This window comes from Strix uralensis, chromosome 5 (genome assembly GCF_047716275.1).
Source record: "Strix uralensis isolate ZFMK-TIS-50842 chromosome 5, bStrUra1, whole genome shotgun sequence".
In the NCBI taxonomy this organism is placed as follows: Eukaryota; Metazoa; Chordata; class Aves; order Strigiformes; family Strigidae; genus Strix; species Strix uralensis.
In genome coordinates, this window is record NC_133976.1 from 16,805,861 (window position 1) to 16,823,585 (window position 17,725).

The 17,725-nt window shown below is 43.2% G+C and overlaps 1 protein-coding gene across 1 annotated transcript in view; it reads left to right on the top strand.

The window, feature by feature from the left end:
* The window catches only part of ABCD2 (ATP binding cassette subfamily D member 2), a 46,879-nt gene extending 35,788 nt beyond the window's left edge, over positions 1-11,091 (top strand). The window contains exons 8-10 of the mRNA XM_074870012.1: positions 3,141-3,225; positions 3,947-4,072; positions 6,691-11,091. Coding sequence (XP_074726113.1) covers positions 3,141-3,225; positions 3,947-4,072; positions 6,691-6,901 — 422 coding nt within the window. The 3' untranslated portion in view covers positions 6,902-11,091. The remainder of the gene's footprint in view (positions 1-3,140; positions 3,226-3,946; positions 4,073-6,690) is intronic.
* The last annotated feature ends 6,634 nt before the right edge of the window (positions 11,092-17,725 follow it).

Sequence of the window (17,725 nt, forward strand, 5' to 3'; positions counted from 1 at the left end):
CTGCCGTGTCATGCTGAGCTGGGGCTCATGCAATTGATGGTCTTATTGTTCCTTCCTCAGCTAAGGATTGTCCTTGCATATTCATCCCGCACAGCACCTGGGCTCTCTTCCATTTTGACAACTGCCTGGGGACATACGCTGTGCAAGAGGCCTCCACGTTCAAAAACTCACCAGGAGGGGTGGACTCTCTGGCTGTAGGTTGCTGCGGTAGCCTTTGTTTTGTCTTGAAGCTGTAACACTCCAGTCCATGTCTGGTGAGGCGCATTGGAATGCAGATCCGGAAAAGGAACTTTTAAGTGTATCTTTTCATGGCAGCTGAATGCTCTGTCTTGCGTGTAAGGGTGAGGATTCACAAGGGTAAAGGATACATAGAGCTACAGATCCTAGATGTAATCTTTTTCTGGTTGTCAAATTTAGCTTGCTTTTTCCTTCAGAAAGTTAAGGTTAAAGAAATTATAAAAGAAGCCATGCAAGAAAATGAAATGCTGCTATCATGAGGCTATCAATGGTTTCTGCTGACAGCTGGATGTGTTTCTACTGCTGTTACTCTGCCCCAGCACATTACACATGCTCTTTGTCTTACTGGTTGCAAAAGGCATTTCTGTGACATCCAGCATTCATCACATCTACATCATACCATGTGCAATCAAAGGCTGTGTAAAAGAAGCTGGGCAAGGAATTTGGACTCTGACAGCCAGGATTATGTTTGTACCTACTGAGGATTTGTGCTGCATTCATGGACAAGCCATTTCATTTCTTGATTTGTAAAGTGGATATAGCTATGGGTGAGGTAAGCCACTGTCCTGACTGATATTTTCAGAACACTAACAGCCTTCACTGACCTGTGCCATGTCTGCAGGAAGAAAAGAGAAACAAGTAGGTGCATTATTGTTAATGCACGGTAAGGAGTCAGTTTATTGTGTTACAGTGCCTAAGTGTTCAGAGGAAATTGTTGGGACTTTAGAAGATAATTTTTAAAAGGGATAATATTAAAATGGATCCTTCCTTATCTGTTGTTTGAGACATTCCAAGTGGCAAATAGGAAAGTTCAGGGATGGAGCTAGGCACAGAGACAAGACACACTTCTAATATTCAGATAGAATGTAAGTTGAAGTGACCACAGAGATGACCATTGTGTCCTAGTAAACAGAGGCTAAATCTTACACCTTTAGAGGAAATAATAGAATGATTTTGCTGGCAAGTTGATGTTTCTTCTTGAACTTCATTCCCTTTTTCTCTTTTAATAAGTCTTTATAAACCAGCTGATCTGGAAGAAACTATACGAGTGCAGGCACTGCTTCCCCAGGCACATGTGCACACATGCACACCTACCCACACCCTAACTCACATCCAGGTCCCTGGAGCTCATTTGTATTCTCAGCTCAAAAATAACAGAATGTAAGCAGCAGCCTGAACGTTGTCTTCAGAAACACAGTTGTTTCTATGGCTCTCATGGAGGATCATTCCCATCCCTTGCCCCTAGCACCCTTTGCCGAAAAGGAGTGCTCCCGGTGTTTTACAGTCTTTTTTGGAAGCTGAAGGTGTCGGTGGAACAGCACTTCAGCTCTCTGTGTGGTCCCAGCACCAGGACTGCTCAGCAGCAGGAGCCTCTGTGTATCTGTTCCCTTTACCAGAGTTCATCCAAATGGTGATTCAGTTAATCATTACACAACTCAATCTTTGCTAGGAGCCCACTGACAGAAAGCAATGTATGTTCCCCTTGGGGGTGCCCACTGGGATCCTTAAACAAGAATGGAAGGAAACTAAAGAAAAACAATAGGATCACTAAAGGTGATGTATTTCTGGTGTGTGCATGCCTGGTTTTTAAATCTAACTATATACACATACATTAAAAAATTATGACATTATATTTTACAATTTTACATAGAGAAAATTCTTGGAATTCAGTCTCTAGCATTATCAATTCCTGTTTTCAGTCACACAGCCTCTCACCAGATGCGTCACTGAGGTTTTGTTCAGACCTACCAAGCCCTGGTGTAGCACCAAGCATGGGCAGAGCACTGCCCAGCCTCCTGCGCCTTCACAAGCCCCGCTTTTGCCTCGCCTTTGTTTAGGTATCAGAAATGACACAGCCCACCCTCCTTTCAAAATTTTTGGCAAATTTTTATTTTCAGTTGGGCAGTGGCAGAAAAAGGTTTTTAGTTGTTAATTTTTTAGTTACAGTGCTTCTGAGCTGATTTGGAAAAATGCTCTCTCCCTCACTCAGCCCCGCTCCAGCTGCCTGTCTCATGAATAGATGATCTATTGAGAGAAATGTCTTATCAGATTTTCTCTACATCTACACTCTTCCTTTTCAAAACTCATCTATTTTGCTACTCTATCCACCTGGATTGTTTGATTGAAAACTTATTTTCAGTAGGGTAATTTGGTATTTGAAGTTTTTTATTAATGGGAATGAGTCATGCCAGACTACTCAGAAACATCAGTCTGCCATAAGATCACAGATAAAATGCATCACATTCCCGTTGCACGTATCTGAAAGTCATAAAGAAAAAAATCAGTTAGAGGCCATGCAGAATATTAAGTAAGGATCCCCAGTGTTATAACAGTGGTGGGTCATTTCTAAATACAAGGTATCGGAACATTTGTATAGAAAATCCTCTCGTCTCTATGTGGTTTTGTATGTTAGCTGCTTGTCTTTGCACACAGAATGCATCCCTGTGTTTGCATCTGTGTTTCAGCTGAGTTTGCTGACAGTTATTCTTTGCCTACAGCAGTGAGTGGAATCCAGCACTGCTCTTTATGTTTTTTACACTTTATTTCTTTGAATTGTTTTTAAATTTCTACTCACACCTTTCAAGAAGGAATAGCAAATTGTTCTATAAAACAAACAGAATAAAATGATTAGTTATACACAGGTAAAAGATGTTTTTTCAGAGATGGTAAATGAAGTTTTTTGACAATACCTACATGACCAAGAAGGTTAAATTCCACTTTCAAAATTGAAAGGCATTGAGATATTTCAGAAGATGTGATCCAGAACCCTGAGCTCTCTCTTCTGCAGTGGAAATGCTTTTTATGATTTTCGTTGCAGATTGCAGAGATGTTGCAAGTGAAGCTGCATTTCCTTCATAAACTTACATTGTCCTGACGTGTCTTGTTTGCATTTTTTTTAAAAGGCTGGGATGCCATCATGGATTGGAAAGATGTCTTATCAGGAGGAGAAAAACAAAGGATGGGCATGGCTCGGATGTTTTACCATAAGTAAGCATTTTGATTTGTTCTTTAAGTAGCATCTGAAAATGAGGAAGAGTTTTGCAGGTTTGCTGTAATAGTTTGAGCAGTAGTAGACTGTAATCTCCATGCAATATACAATACTGCTAGACAGTTGCATAGGACTGCAGACCTTATTGTTTATTCATGCAAGCTCTGCTTTTAGTTGTTACTTAAGCTTTGCTTTTGGCAACATAGCATTACATTTTCCAGATGTTCCTTTCTTTAACATCTCTGGCACGAATATCTTCCCTGCATTTGCCTACAAATATTGCAAAAGTCTGATGGATTGTTGTAGAGACTATGGGAGTTTGAAAGCCAAGCTCCAAAACTTTTTGGTTTTGGAGACTGCAAGCATGCAAAGGCAGCCCAGTCCCTGCATAGCAGTGGATAGAAAGTTTCTGAGTTGGCTGTAGCTACTGCATGACTTGATGACAGGACAGAGTAATAATAGGTCAAACTAGAACATAGAAGTTAGATCACTGTGTACTTAGATGGACCAGGAAATAAAACCGATTTTTCCTAAGCTGTCTCTGCACCTGAAAAATATATGGAAATTTATGTTGTTGCTAGTCAGCTTCCAGGTGTAAATGAGAAACAGCTGTCTAGCAAAGATAGCTCTCTCCTTTCTGTTGTTCTTTCAATTAAACATTGTACATGGGAATACTGTTCAAAACATAGAAGAGTAATGTTCTTTATCTGCTTTTGAAAGGCCGAAATATGCATTGCTGGACGAATGCACAAGTGCTGTAAGCATTGATGTTGAAGGAAAGATATTCCAAGCTGCAAAAGCTGCTGGGATATCCCTGCTTTCTATAACACACAGACCTTCTCTTTGGTAAGTATGTTCAGGAATTTGTCATGGTCCTTGCTTTTAGCTTTCTGACAGGCAGTGAATTGGCCTTTATTCTTTGTACTAGGGAAGTTGTTTAATCAATATCTACTGCCCTTTCTAAGACAACTTGTCTATAATAATAGTGATGTAAATGCATTTAGCATTGATTTTTTTCATTCTTTGACATGTGTTTATTCCTCCCTCTTACTTTTTTTAAAATGTGTTTAAGTTATTAACTATTAATAGTAACTTGCAGGTATCTAAGAGGCAATTAATTAATCCACCACACAACAGCCACAGCAGATATCATCATATTATTCTGTAAAGGTGACAAGATACATGAGCTGTCCTGGGGAAGTTTACCAGTGCTTGAGAGAAGATGGGAAACATGGCAGGTGGTTAAATTACTCTCTGTTCTTCTGTAGGAATAATACATCTGGTGTTTTAACTTCAGTTGTGTCCTCTATCTACAGGGCTTGTGAGCTTTCAAAATTTGATTGTCTATTAAAAAAAGAATACTGGAATTATGAGAAACATCATTCTAGTGAGGGAGTAGTAAGTATGGAAGAGTCCCTCAAAGGAAATAAATGTAGTTACTGAATACATAAAACAACCAAACACTTTAAAGGGCAAAAAGAGATCAAGAAGGTGTAAGCTGACATTAGCAGAGACTATTTGTTCTGAACTGCTTGATCCCTACTGTCAGATTGGTTTTTTAAAACTGCTGACAAAAAATCCATTACCAGTCTTTTGTCTCAAAGGAAAGAAATTGTATTAGTATCTGCTTCTCTGAAAAGAACGGTCTCCCCAGCATTCCTCCTTTCTCTGTGTAGACGGTGACAGCGGAAGTGGCTTTTGTTGGATCAGAACCTAAATGTTAATAAAAAATGGGTATTCTGATGGGAAAAAAATGTCACATAGACATTTGTTTTAAAAATAATTTAAATTACACTTTAAAAAAAAGTAGTATTTACATTTTTTAAAGTTTGGCATTATTTTAAAACTACTACTCAAGAAAACAGGTATTTGAGAGCATATATAAATAATGATGATGCAGAGGGAAGTTATGCAAAAGAACTTGTGAGAAAGATCTTTGAGTAAGATCTTTTGAGTTCAGTTTCCTACTGAAATTTTTTGTTTCCTAGTACTAGTGTTATTTGGGAAGGTTTGGGATTGTTCTTGTAACCTACACAGTATTACTGAAATTATCAGAAATCTGGTGGTTTGTGGGGTTCTAGAGAAGTAAACAGAAGTGCTGAGTATTTAGAAATAATCATCAAATGCTTTTAACTTAAGTATGCTGCCACGCAGGTACTGCACTGCATAGACAAGAGCTGGGTTCCCATGCTGTTTTCTCTTCCTCAAGATTATACCAGGAAATATTTGCTCTTTTAATCAAAATATTGGCTACTTTCCTAGACCACAAACATTGGGCATCTCAATCAGCTATCTTAGCTTCCTGTTTTTTTTGGGTTTTGGTGGGGGAAAAATAGAGGGATAGGTTAAGCGTTTGGTGTCACAAAGAATAATATGCAAGAAGTGATGAATATAAGCCTGGAGTTGAATCTCAATTTTAAGTCCCATGTCATAAGCTATTGAGTTTATTAAACTGTCACATTCCCTGGATGGGATTCATAATCACTGTTTTATGATGTGTCTCATCTTTGATAATTTATAGTGATAAATTACACAGTCATACCAGCAACTCTGAGGGAACTCTCTGCTCTTCCTCTTGAACCTCCTGATAAATGTCTTGTCAGGTTTTGACAAACTCCTCATGTACACTTTGAATATTTTCGGTGTGCATACCCTGATGGTCACTGAAAGATCTGTGACTCCTACACAGACTTTTTTCTTTTGGCCTCTTGCAAACTGAACCATGTTTTAGGACTGGAGGTTTCTTTAGCCAACATTATAAGATGCAGGGGAACAAACTGAGGTGCAATTTGAGCAAACTAGAGTTTTATCAGTAGCATCAGGTGCACTATGCCTGCCTGAATGTATTTTCTGCTAAGGAGGTAAAACGTCTCTCAGAAAGTGAGGTAAATGAAATAAACTGGGACTAGCATTCCTGGGGGAGAATGGAGCCTTTGCTGCTGCTGTTCAAGCTCCTGGAGAAAAAGGAGTCTGATGGAGTTACAGCAAAGGCAACTGTAGCCACAGACGATGTTTCTAGGAAGGAGGTCAACAGAGGGGGGCCACCACCTTGGCCAGGGACAGCAGATGATGAGGGGACCCTCCACAGCCCTGCTGCCCACTCCTGCCAGCATCACTGCAGGCGAGGACCTTGGCGGGCTCGGCTGGGCAGCTCCAGCACTGACTGCCCCAGCTGGGGAGCCCACACCGGTGCTGATAGCTTACAGCTGGCCCATTGCTCCTGAATTTCACTAGATGGCCTAGGGAGGTCCTGGTGACAGGCTTTGAAATACCTAAATCCCTTACAAAAGAGTATGCTGGGATTATGAGTCACTGAAAAATAGTTTTACCCAGTGATCCAAAACTGGACAACTCTCAACTTCCTGAGAGGCACCATTGAAAAGAGACACAGACATCCAAATCTGCGTGCAAAAATGAACCATCTGTTTTCTGAGCCATTACTAATGTTTTAATTTCTACTGCAGGAAGTACCACACTCATTTGCTGCAGTTTGATGGACAAGGCGGGTGGCGTTTCGAGCAGTTGGACACCGCTATCCGTTTATCACTGAGTGAGGAAAAACAGAGACTGGAATCTCAACTTGCAGGAATTCCTAAAATGCAGCAGAGACTGAATGAACTGTGTAAAATCTTGGGAGAAGACTCAGTGCTTAAAACAATGGACAAAGAGGAATAAATAATTTATGTTTTACGTTTTTAAAAATATTTTTTTAGTTAAAAGCATTACAGATTCAGCCATTATCCTTTGCATGCATTGTGATAGAGGCTTAGAGCATGGAGAAACACAGGCAGCAAAAAATAATGCTCTGAATGCTGTGTAAGACTTTAGCGTTTTAGTATTAAGGAAGGAAGTGGTTGAACTGTGAAAAGAAAATAAGCAAGTGCACAGAGTATAAGATTAGTCATTGCAGCTTATGTTAATTCTTAGTGAAAGCCCGATTCACTGCAAAAAACTTAGGTTTTGTAGGTGAATTTTTGCCTGAGACTTGGCCTGCAGAATGTGCTCTTGTACCAGGTCACTGTGTGCATATGATATGCCTGCTACGCAGAGCAAACCTGACATGAAACTCAGGCATGGAGCACGGCAGAGGCAGCATCTGGGTGAGTATGCAGACGCATGCAAAAATCTCATTTGGGTATAAGAAACATTCTTTCGGCCCATGTAAAACCAAACTCCTGTTCTACTACTGAATCACATACACACCTTTACCTGCATTTCCATAAGAAATAATGTAATAGGCTGACCAGAAGACAACTGTCTGAGCAACTCACTGCCCTTACGACAGAGAGCAGAGATAGAGCTAAATATGTAATATACTTCTGCTGTACTTTATGCCTTTATGCATATCTTCAGAGGCTCTTTGCCCTTCATGATACATCAGTTCCTTTGGGGGATTATTTATGTCCCCGATTTAGTAACCTCTGGTGAGGGGGATGGAGCACTGGGCCTGGCGTCAAGTGACTTAGTTTTCACTTGACTAAGTTATTCATCTGCTTCGTGAGTCTCATCCAGCTATTGTCCATCTCTGACCCAGTTCTTCCATTGGTAAAATCACAATATAGACACTCATTTGCTCCATGAGACACTTTGTGGTGGGAAGGACTGTAGGAGAGGAAAATGTCGTTTTCTACAATACACTGAATTCTCAGGCATGGCTGTCCTGCCAATTAAAATGCTCAGCACTTATAAAGGCCGGTGAAAAGTTAGAGCATTTTATAACCACTAATTAATATGTCTGCCATATTTTGGTAGAATGGCTGAACACTGCCCTCCCCGTGAGCACACACACCAGTTAACAGCTTTGCTTTCAGATGCACTCACTGATTGTCCCATCTGCTTTTCAGTTCAGTAGGAACCTGGTCCCCAGTCAGTCAGAAGGTGCTTTAAACAGAAAACCCCCTAAGACAGTGCTGGCCTGAGTGCCTTGCCAGAGGCAAAACCTGGTGAATTAGAAGTAAAGAGGTGAATGGATTTAAGAACTCCTGATCCGCTCTCTCCGACTGCAAGTGTACGGCAAGTGGGCTGCTCGGGAGTGAAGATCAGGAGGGGTAAGAGGCTTTGCAGATGGCTAAATGAGCCTTAGCTGAGATGTAGCAATCCTGAAGTTTGTTGGTTCTTTTTTTCCTAGAAGTGTGATTCCTTAGAAGATTTCTGTGCTTAGTCTGAGAGGGGCTGTTAAGAACTGTTAAGAGAGAAGAAATATTTTGGGCGTATTTGCTGAGCTGGGAATGTTTGAGCACCCTGAAGTTAATATAAACTGTTTCCTTTTTCTGATGCTTCAAGAACAAGGGGACGGTGAATTAACTCCATCTGCCAAATCCCAGTCCAGTGCACTAACCATTAGCCCATCTTCCTTCTCACTGTGTGCTGCTCGTCTTGCTGCTCGGTATGGCACTGGCACCAGAAAATGGAGTAAGTCTGCTCCCTGTCCTGCCCCTCAGGAGTCTGTGGCTTGAATGTAACCCTGTAACTTGTCGTGGTGACAACATTAATTTTCCCTGTAGAGTCCGCTGGGACATCTCACTGACACAGAAAGGAATGCTCTTGGGAACCTTTGAAAGGAATGAGAAATTAGGGTTCAAGATAATAAGATGTGTTGTCAAGTGCAGACTGGAGGTCACTGCTCTGGTGGTTGACATGTGCATGCATTTTAATGTGCAGATGTCTCTGCTTGTCCCTCTCCCTGAAGGCTAGCTTTCCTCCTTCCCAGCTTCAAAGAAAAATTCAGAACTTCTAAGGAAAAAAGAAGTCAGCCAAGAATCTGTTCTCGACGAGAATAAATGAGATGACTGATGATTTTAAAGGCTTGCACATTTCTGAGTTATGTTTCTCTAAGGTGGTGATGAATCAGGAATGCACCTTATGCGTGCCCTTGTCCCAGCTGCAGCATATCCTTCTGCTAGTGCAAAGCAGCCACAAAGCCGCCTTGCCATGAGCCTCTCCCATGGCAGGCGCTGGGGTGGAGGAAGGGGCATCAGCGTTCCCCACCCCTCTGTTAACCACTTTACCATGTGGCTGGGAGCTAAACCAGGTTTGTGCAGCCCCTGAATGAGGAGGACACAAAAGTGCTGAACAATTGCCCCAATTCAGCAGAGCTCCAGGTCTGGTCCTGCACGCTCCCAGCCTCCCACCAAAGCATCGCCATGGCACTTGACTTGTTGGGAGCCATTATGGGCAACTGCAGCGCCTGAAATCTGGTGTACAACCTCGCAGAGATCAAAACTGGCCTTCCCTCGGCACAACAGAAACACACCTGCAGAAACTATGTTTAGAGGAAGAAAGTTTGGTTGTCTTTTTTTTAAATGAGATTATGCATAAAACATACAAAAGATACATACATTACTGATGAAATAGTAATGAAAACTGAAATCACACCAGGATCAATGTAATAGTGTTTTCTTTTAAGTTTGATATGTATTTCTTGGATCCAGTAATAGACTTAACCATTCCCATTCAGTAATACAGTGTAAAATATCCTAGCATCTCACTCAGCTATTTACATTCCTGTAGGCATGACAAGAACATTAGAGGCTGGTATGAGAAGAAATCCTTCTCTAAATAGGAACTTTCTGAGTAATACCAAGCCAGTTTTAGAAGGATTTTCTGTACTGGTGGCTCATTATTTGTGGCTGGAAGAGAAGCTGCCCTGGAGATTTTCTCTGCAAACTTTCTGAGTTGTTCCAAGGGCTAATTGAGACGGGAGTCTTCAGTTCTGTTCTGGAGAGTTTCACCTCTGGTGTAATACAGGGCATAAGCCAGCTCACTTTGTGCTGATTCAGACACAGACGGGAAAGCACGAGCAGAGGTGCACACTCCCTGCTCAGGGAATAGCTCAGGGAGATGCTGTTCTGGAGCCAAGGCATGGGCAGCACTTGGCCCTTGCAGTGCAAGAGGGTCAGAGCAGGGCAGGATGCCTTGTGGAATCCTTTTTCGTGGTGCAATGAGAGCTGCTCATCGATGTTCATTCCCTTTCTGGTGTTCAGAAGTTGTGACTCCCTGGGAGGCCGAGGAAGCGGCTTTTTGGCCTTCCTTCTGCCTGTCATACTTAGCTGGAGCTAGCCAGATCCAGCTCATTGTGTCACGGCATCTGTGCATTCAGGGCTGCATACTGCAGTGTGCTCCGTGCACCTCACCTCCTGTGAGCACCCTCTCCGCCCCAGGACTCAGGGCAGACTCCACTTGCCTGGGTCTGCATCCTAGAGGAGTACAGGTGCCAAGCAAAGTTCATACCAGTCTCAGGCATGGAGTAACTGTACAATAAAAATATGAAGTATCCACATCAGTTCATTCAGATAATGTTGATATTTTTTGCAGGAATCATCAGAATGGGAGGAAACATTTTTTGTGCATGGGATTTCAGTATTTTAACCTAGGAGGAGTTTGTTTTTCACTTAGTTTTGGGACCAGACTCATTCCTGTTTTAGATTTGGAAGCCTTCCTTCTGCAGGGGTAGAAAAACCCACATACCTTTTGACGGAGGTTTTTGAAACCAGTGGGATTTGTATTTGAGTGAGAATTGAAGGACTGAATATTCAGTGGGATATTTTAGGGAAAACTAAAATAAAAATTATATCCTAAAGCAAATGAATATATCTACAGTCCCCTCAACATGTCTGAATGATGATAATGCATGTCAAAGTCAAGTTTTTGAGGCTGTGATCAGAGATTTCAATCATATACAGAATGAAATCCCCTTACTGAGCTGTTCATGAAGCTTAAGAGAACTGAACTGCTAATCAAATGTCTTTGTTTTGTTTGTTTGATATTAATGCCTTTTAAGAGCAGACAATTTATAAAGCAATAAATTATGCTTTACAGTTGTAATTTATTCCAACCTCAAATAAAACATGTTGCATTTACTTGGAGTTTACAGTGTTCCTTATGAATCATTCATAAAGTGCTCTGGGAGCCCCTTCCCACCCCTTGTTTCTTGGTGGGGTAGGGAAGCTTGGGGTGGATGGTGCGTGTTTGAAAGTTAAAACAAGTGTTTCATTCCTAGATCAGGCTGGCATCAAAGGCTGCTGTGAGGTTTCTCATGTCTCGTGCCCATCTACTTCAGCGTGGAGCTGATTCATGACCAGAAGGTGACAAGAGCTGTCACCACTTGCTGGGGAGTTCGCCAAGGAGGCTGGGCACCCAGCAATGTGCCAGGGGATGGTGTCAGTAGTGCTACATCAGGTGGCCTCACCAGCATCACTCCGAAAGGTGGTTGTTATGGTCTCTGTAAGATAAAATTATGTATAAAGCATCAATGTCACAAATAGTACAAACATGTGCCCATGTTGGCCCTAGAATAGCAGAGATTTTTTTTTCCTTCAGGATTAAGATCCACAAATACAATCTTTTTAGCCCTGCAGACTACTAGATGTATGAGGACCCTAAGGACACTGGTTGACTCCTTAGCACCCAGACCTGGCTTGTGTCTAGCCATGTCCCAGCTGCGTGGCTGCGGATGGTGAGGTACCATGTGGTGGTGCAGGACCTGGGTTATGCAGCTGAGGAGCCCATGACGATGGTGGTCACTTGAAAACCAGACCCTCATGATCGACTGAAGGCCTGTCCTCCGTGCCTCCCTTCCAACTACTGCACCCACTCAGAGGGAGAGCACCAACAGGCAGCAAAGTCCAGGATACGAGCCATGAAAATGCATTTCTGGGGGCTTCTGGGGAGCTGTAGTACCACGCTGGGGCTCATGTATCAGACCAGGAGGAGACAGGGTATATTGTAGTAGGGCAGTTGAGAAGAGAACTGTGAGACTGCACTTGAGTTTCACTTTTTTTAGTGAATGCTCTTTGGAGAGCATTCCTGCTTTCTGCTCAGGCCACCAGAGGACTGGCGCCATGTGTTCGCTGCGAAGTGCTGGAGCCCTGAGCCTCTGCCCAAGGGTTAAGTATTCCCAGAAGAGACAGGACAGCAAGGCTAGTATCACAGAGGCAAAATAGACTCAGGAAATATTCAGAGCAGAGTTGTTCAAAGGCTTGCCACAGCTGAAATTTTCTGGTAAGTGGGGAATATCTGGAAGAACACCTTATGCTGTCTCACTATGGCCTTATTTCTGAGTATGGCTCATTTTGCAGCACCTGCTTTATTTTTTAAATCAGTGTCTTTAACTTCATGTAAATGAGACCATCTGCGAGAGGGTAGCAGTGACATATTAAAAATACTGCACCCACCCAGTGCAAGTTTGATATGTATGAACAATCTGTTTTTAAACAGATAATTTAAAAAGGGAGAAAGAGGTTATGATGGTGGCTGATGCAGGGTCCTGGAGCTAAGCCCCCAGTGTCAAAGCAGGCTGGGATAAGGTCTGGGGAAAAACCAGTCCAAGAGAGCCCACGGGAGGAGCCAGGTGTTGGAAAAATGGAATAATGAAACCTGTCTTGGACATAAAATAATTATTCAACAGCACATTAAATTTCTTCTGTTGTCATCAAACATAAAGAGACACTGTCCCTGGCACAGAATTTGTAGGATGACACAAACAGCAAGAGAAACAAAAATGTTCATTTATTGATCAATTTTAGCATGAAAATTGTCATAAAAGTTATTTAGATTGAAATATCTTTGAAAGAGAGTTTATATTTGTTGTGTTTTAGAGCTGCATTTCAAATAGATCAGATTCATAATGCTTTTCATGAAGATTTGGGTCTTTGGGAAGGAGAAATTAGTCTTTCCTTAAATGATAAGCAAGATATTGAAGCAAACCCAACCTATTTAATATTTAAAGCAACCAAAAAAATTGCACTCAGTAATTCTAATATTCTTATCCTCTGTATCTCAGTTAAAGTGTTCTCCTCAGTTATAGACACACTGTGCTATAAATACATGCAGTTTATGAGAGACTTCTCTATCAGTTGGTGTTTCCTGTGCCAGTGTGTTTGGAGATAGAGATCTCTTCATTACACGGGTTGCACTAAGTCTTCTTTCCCACCCTTTTGGCCTGCTTTCTCTCCCAGCTGGGATGGGTGCAGTGCTGAGACATCTGGGACATGGTGCCCTCCTCCCCAGGAAACGTACGGCACAAATGTGAGCAGAGGTCCCCAAGCATTGTATGATCAGACCTTGCAGATGTTTCCCAGCGAGACAGACTGCATCCTTGTGGGCTGGCACCATGGGTGCTCTGCATTTGATGGCAAGTGGTGGAAAAGAGAGAGCAGGGTGGTGGGTGCTGTCAAATGCATCTGCCTATTTTTATAGGCAGTCAGCAAATACTCTTAGGAAAAGTCTTCAGAAATAATGTCTGCACATAACTAACAAGGTACTAATGCAACGTACTAAAGCGCAGCAACTAGTTGTGATAAAGCTTGGCTTTGCTAGGTGTATGCTCACAGTAATAGGACCTTCTTGTCCTGACCTAACACTTTCCAGTATCAGTTTAAACCTGCAATGCCAGTGTGGTTTGTAAGTTATACAGCTCATACTTGTGAAAAACAATCCTCTTTTAGCTCTAGCAAGTGGTCATCAGAAGCACATGACTGCTTTTCATAATGTCCTTTGGAGTATTTATAGGTAACCCATTTTTGTGGTTTAACCCCAGCTGGCAACTAAGCACCACCCAGCTGCTTGCTCACTCCCCCCCTGGTGGGATGACAGAGAGAATTGGAAGGGTAAAAGTGAGAAAACTTGTGGGTCAAGACAAAGACAGTTTAATAGGTAAAGCAAAAGCCATGAGCACAAGCAAAGCAAAATAAGGAATTAATTCACTATTTCCCATCAACAGGCAGGTGTTCAGTCATCTCCAGGAAAGCAGGGCTCCATCACACATAATGCAAACATGTCTTGAGTGCACCCTCAGTATATTTGCAGATGACACCAAGTTGGGTGGGAGCTTTGATCTGCTCGAGGGTAGGGAGGCTCTGCAGAGAGACCTGGACAGGCTGGAGCGATGGGCTAAGGCCAACTGCATGAGCTTCAATAAGGCCAAATGCCGGGTGCTGCACTTTGGCCACAACAACCCCCAGCAGCGCTACAGGCTTGGGGAGGAGTGGCTGGAGAGCTGCCAGTCAGAGAGGGACCTGGGGGTGTTGATTGACAGCCGACTGAACATGAGTCAGCAGTGTGCCCAGGTGGCCAAGAAGGCCAATGGCATCCTGGCTTGTATCAGAAATAGCGTGGCCAGCAGCGACAGGGAAGGGATCTTACCCGTGTACGCGGCACTGGTGAGGCCGCACCTCGATTACTGTGTTCAGTTTTGGGCCCCTCACTACAAAAAGGACATTGAATTACTCGAGCGTGTCCAGAGAAGGGCAACGAAGCTGGTGAAGGGTCTGGAGCACATGTCGTACGAGGAACAGCTGAGGGAACTGGGGTTGTTTAGTCTGGAGAAGAGGAGGCTGAGGGGAGACCTCATCGCCCTCTACAACTACCTGAAAGGAGGTTGCAGAGAGCTGGGGATGAGTCTCTTTAACCAAGTAACAAGAGATAGGACAAGAGGGAATGGCCTCAAGCTGCACCAGGGAAGGTTTAGGCTGGATATTAGGAAGCATTTCTGTACAGAACGGGTTGTTAGGTGTTGGAATGGGCTGCCCAGGGAGGTGGTGGAGTCCCCATCCCTGGAGGTGTTTAAGAGTAAGGTTGACTTAGTGCTTAGGGATATGGTGTAGTTGGGAACTGTCAGTGTTAGGTCAATGGTTGGACTGGATGATCTTCAAGGTCTTTTCCAACCTAGATGATTCCATGATTCTGTGATTCTGTGATAATGGATACTTGGGAAGACAAGCGTCATCACTTTGAACATCCCCCCCAAAACCAGCACACCCATAATTATAATCAGTTCTTAAATAATGACATGCCGTGTCTGACCTCTGCTATTCAACCAAAAATCCCACTATATCCAGTATGAAATGGCAACCACAGAAGCAAAATTATGAGAAACCCCATTTCTTTGCTAGTGCAAAATGAGCATACAAGCAGGTGCTGTTGCAGTCTCTTGCTAGATTATTTTTATACTGTATATAGAGAAAACCCCTGTCTAATTGCTACTCTTCACTTATGTATGTGCCATATGGCTCATTGCTGAGCATCAGAGGATGAGGACTCTGTTTATGAGACTCTTTCTTACAATATCATGGGTGAAAAAAAGAGTGATTAATACATTTCATGCCAAGATGAAAGTAGAGGCAAGGTGTGCCGGCCTGGGAGAATGATCGCGCTTCCTTTGTAAGGACTTACTTCCAGGGACTTCTGAAGGGAGGTTCAATTCCTCTTTCAAGTCATGGGCTGAAAACTGCTTGTCTGAGAGAAGTTTTAATTAACAACCAGGAAAAAAAACCCTGGTGGCATCATCCATTTTAAAGGTATTAAAAAATGTCTGCTAGATGTTCCCTTAATCAATCCTGTCTGGCTTTGTCAATCTCCAGTGACCTGCTTGCCCTGCTCCAAGGCTGGGCTGCTCTGCGAGGATGGAGCTGTGCCATGAGGGCTGCATGCCCAGGCTCCCCACAGGACACCACCAAAACACTTGCTCCTCTGCCCCACTGAGTGCCTCTGGGAAACCTGAGGTTACTACACGGCATGGGCTCCAACTTTTCCAAACCCTTTCCCGTCCAACCAAGGATTATTTCCTAAAAAACAATCTTCTCAGTCTCTTGGCTTTAACTCCTGTTCTGTCTGACAAAGTTTCCAGTGAAGGCCAGAGTTCCCAGGGGCATGTTAAAGACAAACCAGATCAGATGGGCCAAAGCACGCTCTTACCTAGGACATAGCTCAGGGCTGTATCATCAATACCTGTCTAGTCTGCTGTGAAGTGTAAGGTCATGTTCAAAGTGTTTTGGTTTGTTTTGTTAAAGCCATGCTTGAAGATGCATGATTACTTTGCTAATTCAGAGCCTTATGCTGCTGCAAAAGCCATAAATGAGATGCAAAAGTTGGAAGTAAACAAATTCAGACTCAGATGAAGCCAGGACAGGTTTTGCTTCTGATGGGTGCTGGGGTGCTCCAGCAGAAAGTGCCTGTTTGGCACAGGGCACTCTTTGGTGGCATCTATGGCTTGTGTTAGATGGTGCCAAAACAGTCCCTCTGAGTCAACAGGCCTGCAGCGCCCTGTGCTTTCATGGACAACTCAGCCAGCATTCTGAATGCCGTTGCACAGAAAAGCTACTTGTAAGTTTGGGAGTAAAGGCCTGAAGACCTGGAGTCATGAAGGATGAGTGTCTCCAGCTCTTTTCCTGAATTTGTAGGTGGGCAAGTACAGACAGACCTAAGAGGCCCTGCCCCGGCACCCATGAAAGCATATTTAGCCAGCATTGCCCACCTTGAAAAGGCACTTCTTCACACAGGAGCTGCCCTGCATCACCCAGTACTGGGCGGAACACAATGCCAGGCTGCACTAAATGCGGCGCTGGGCTGCCTCCAGATCAGAGCAGGCTCCTGCTGCGCCAGCCTGGAGCACGGGCAGAAGACCTCTCCTGTCTGCATCCACCTGCCCAAACAGGTCTTAAACTGGTCGTAATCTGGGTTTGTGCTCTAATCCCATCTGACTGTCACAACCTTTTCAAGTTTTTTTTGATTTCTTGTGGGTGGAGGTAGAAGAGGCATGACCGCACACTCTCCTGAAGAATGAGGTGTGTGTGAGCAGAAACTATTTGCTTTGTTGCACTTGACGCTGAGTCCTCATCCACAGCAGGCACAGGTAGGGGTAAGAACACAGCTCTGCCACATGCTGTGGAGACCTTACAGTCTTAGAGTTTCACTACAAATGCCCTTCCTCAGCACGCAGTATTTAAGACCTCGGAGAGCTCTTCATCACCTATTGCTTCATTTGCCTCAATCAGTTTCTCCTGCAGTTGGCTGAGCACCAGATTCAGGCGCAAATACAGAAGCTTTTGCACAGTCTTACAGGCTCAGATTTCCTGTTCCACGTGTAATGTTAAGCCTCAGGAATCCTGTTTGGAAAGTGGTGCTAAAACTCCAGTCCAGTGGGCTTCTGGCAGGAAAGAAAGGTGATGCCAAGTTGAACACCACATGAGTAGTAAGCCAAATTTATTCACATTGAAACACAGGGCATGTCAGGGAAACTAAACAAAACAAATGTTTGGTTCATGAAGCTTAGAGTCACCAGGCACCTCTAGCTGTTCTTAAAAGGTTTCCTTAATGACGCTGATTAGATTATTAGAGAGGAACTTGCAAGAACCCACGTTACTGCTGAGTTTGCAGACTCGTATCAGTGTAGCATTGCCAAGGTTTGCTCCTGAGCCAGGCTTGCTCCCTTCACGGGATAGATAGAATATTTTTGTTGGCAAGCATCCTCTGTAAAGATTATTGATAGTGACTGCATTCTGATGATGACATATGCAACCCCTTTTGCTATCAGCGGGCTAAGAAATTGCCATTACTTTCAGGCACAACACATAAAATAACAACTGCATTCATGACCCTTAACCTTACGAAGGCACTTAAGGGTTTGTTTTGTATGAATATAATTTTAAGGTGCTCAGCAGGTCTTGGGAGTGACTGACTATGCAATACACTGTGGAAAATATAATTGGTGAGAGTTGAAGT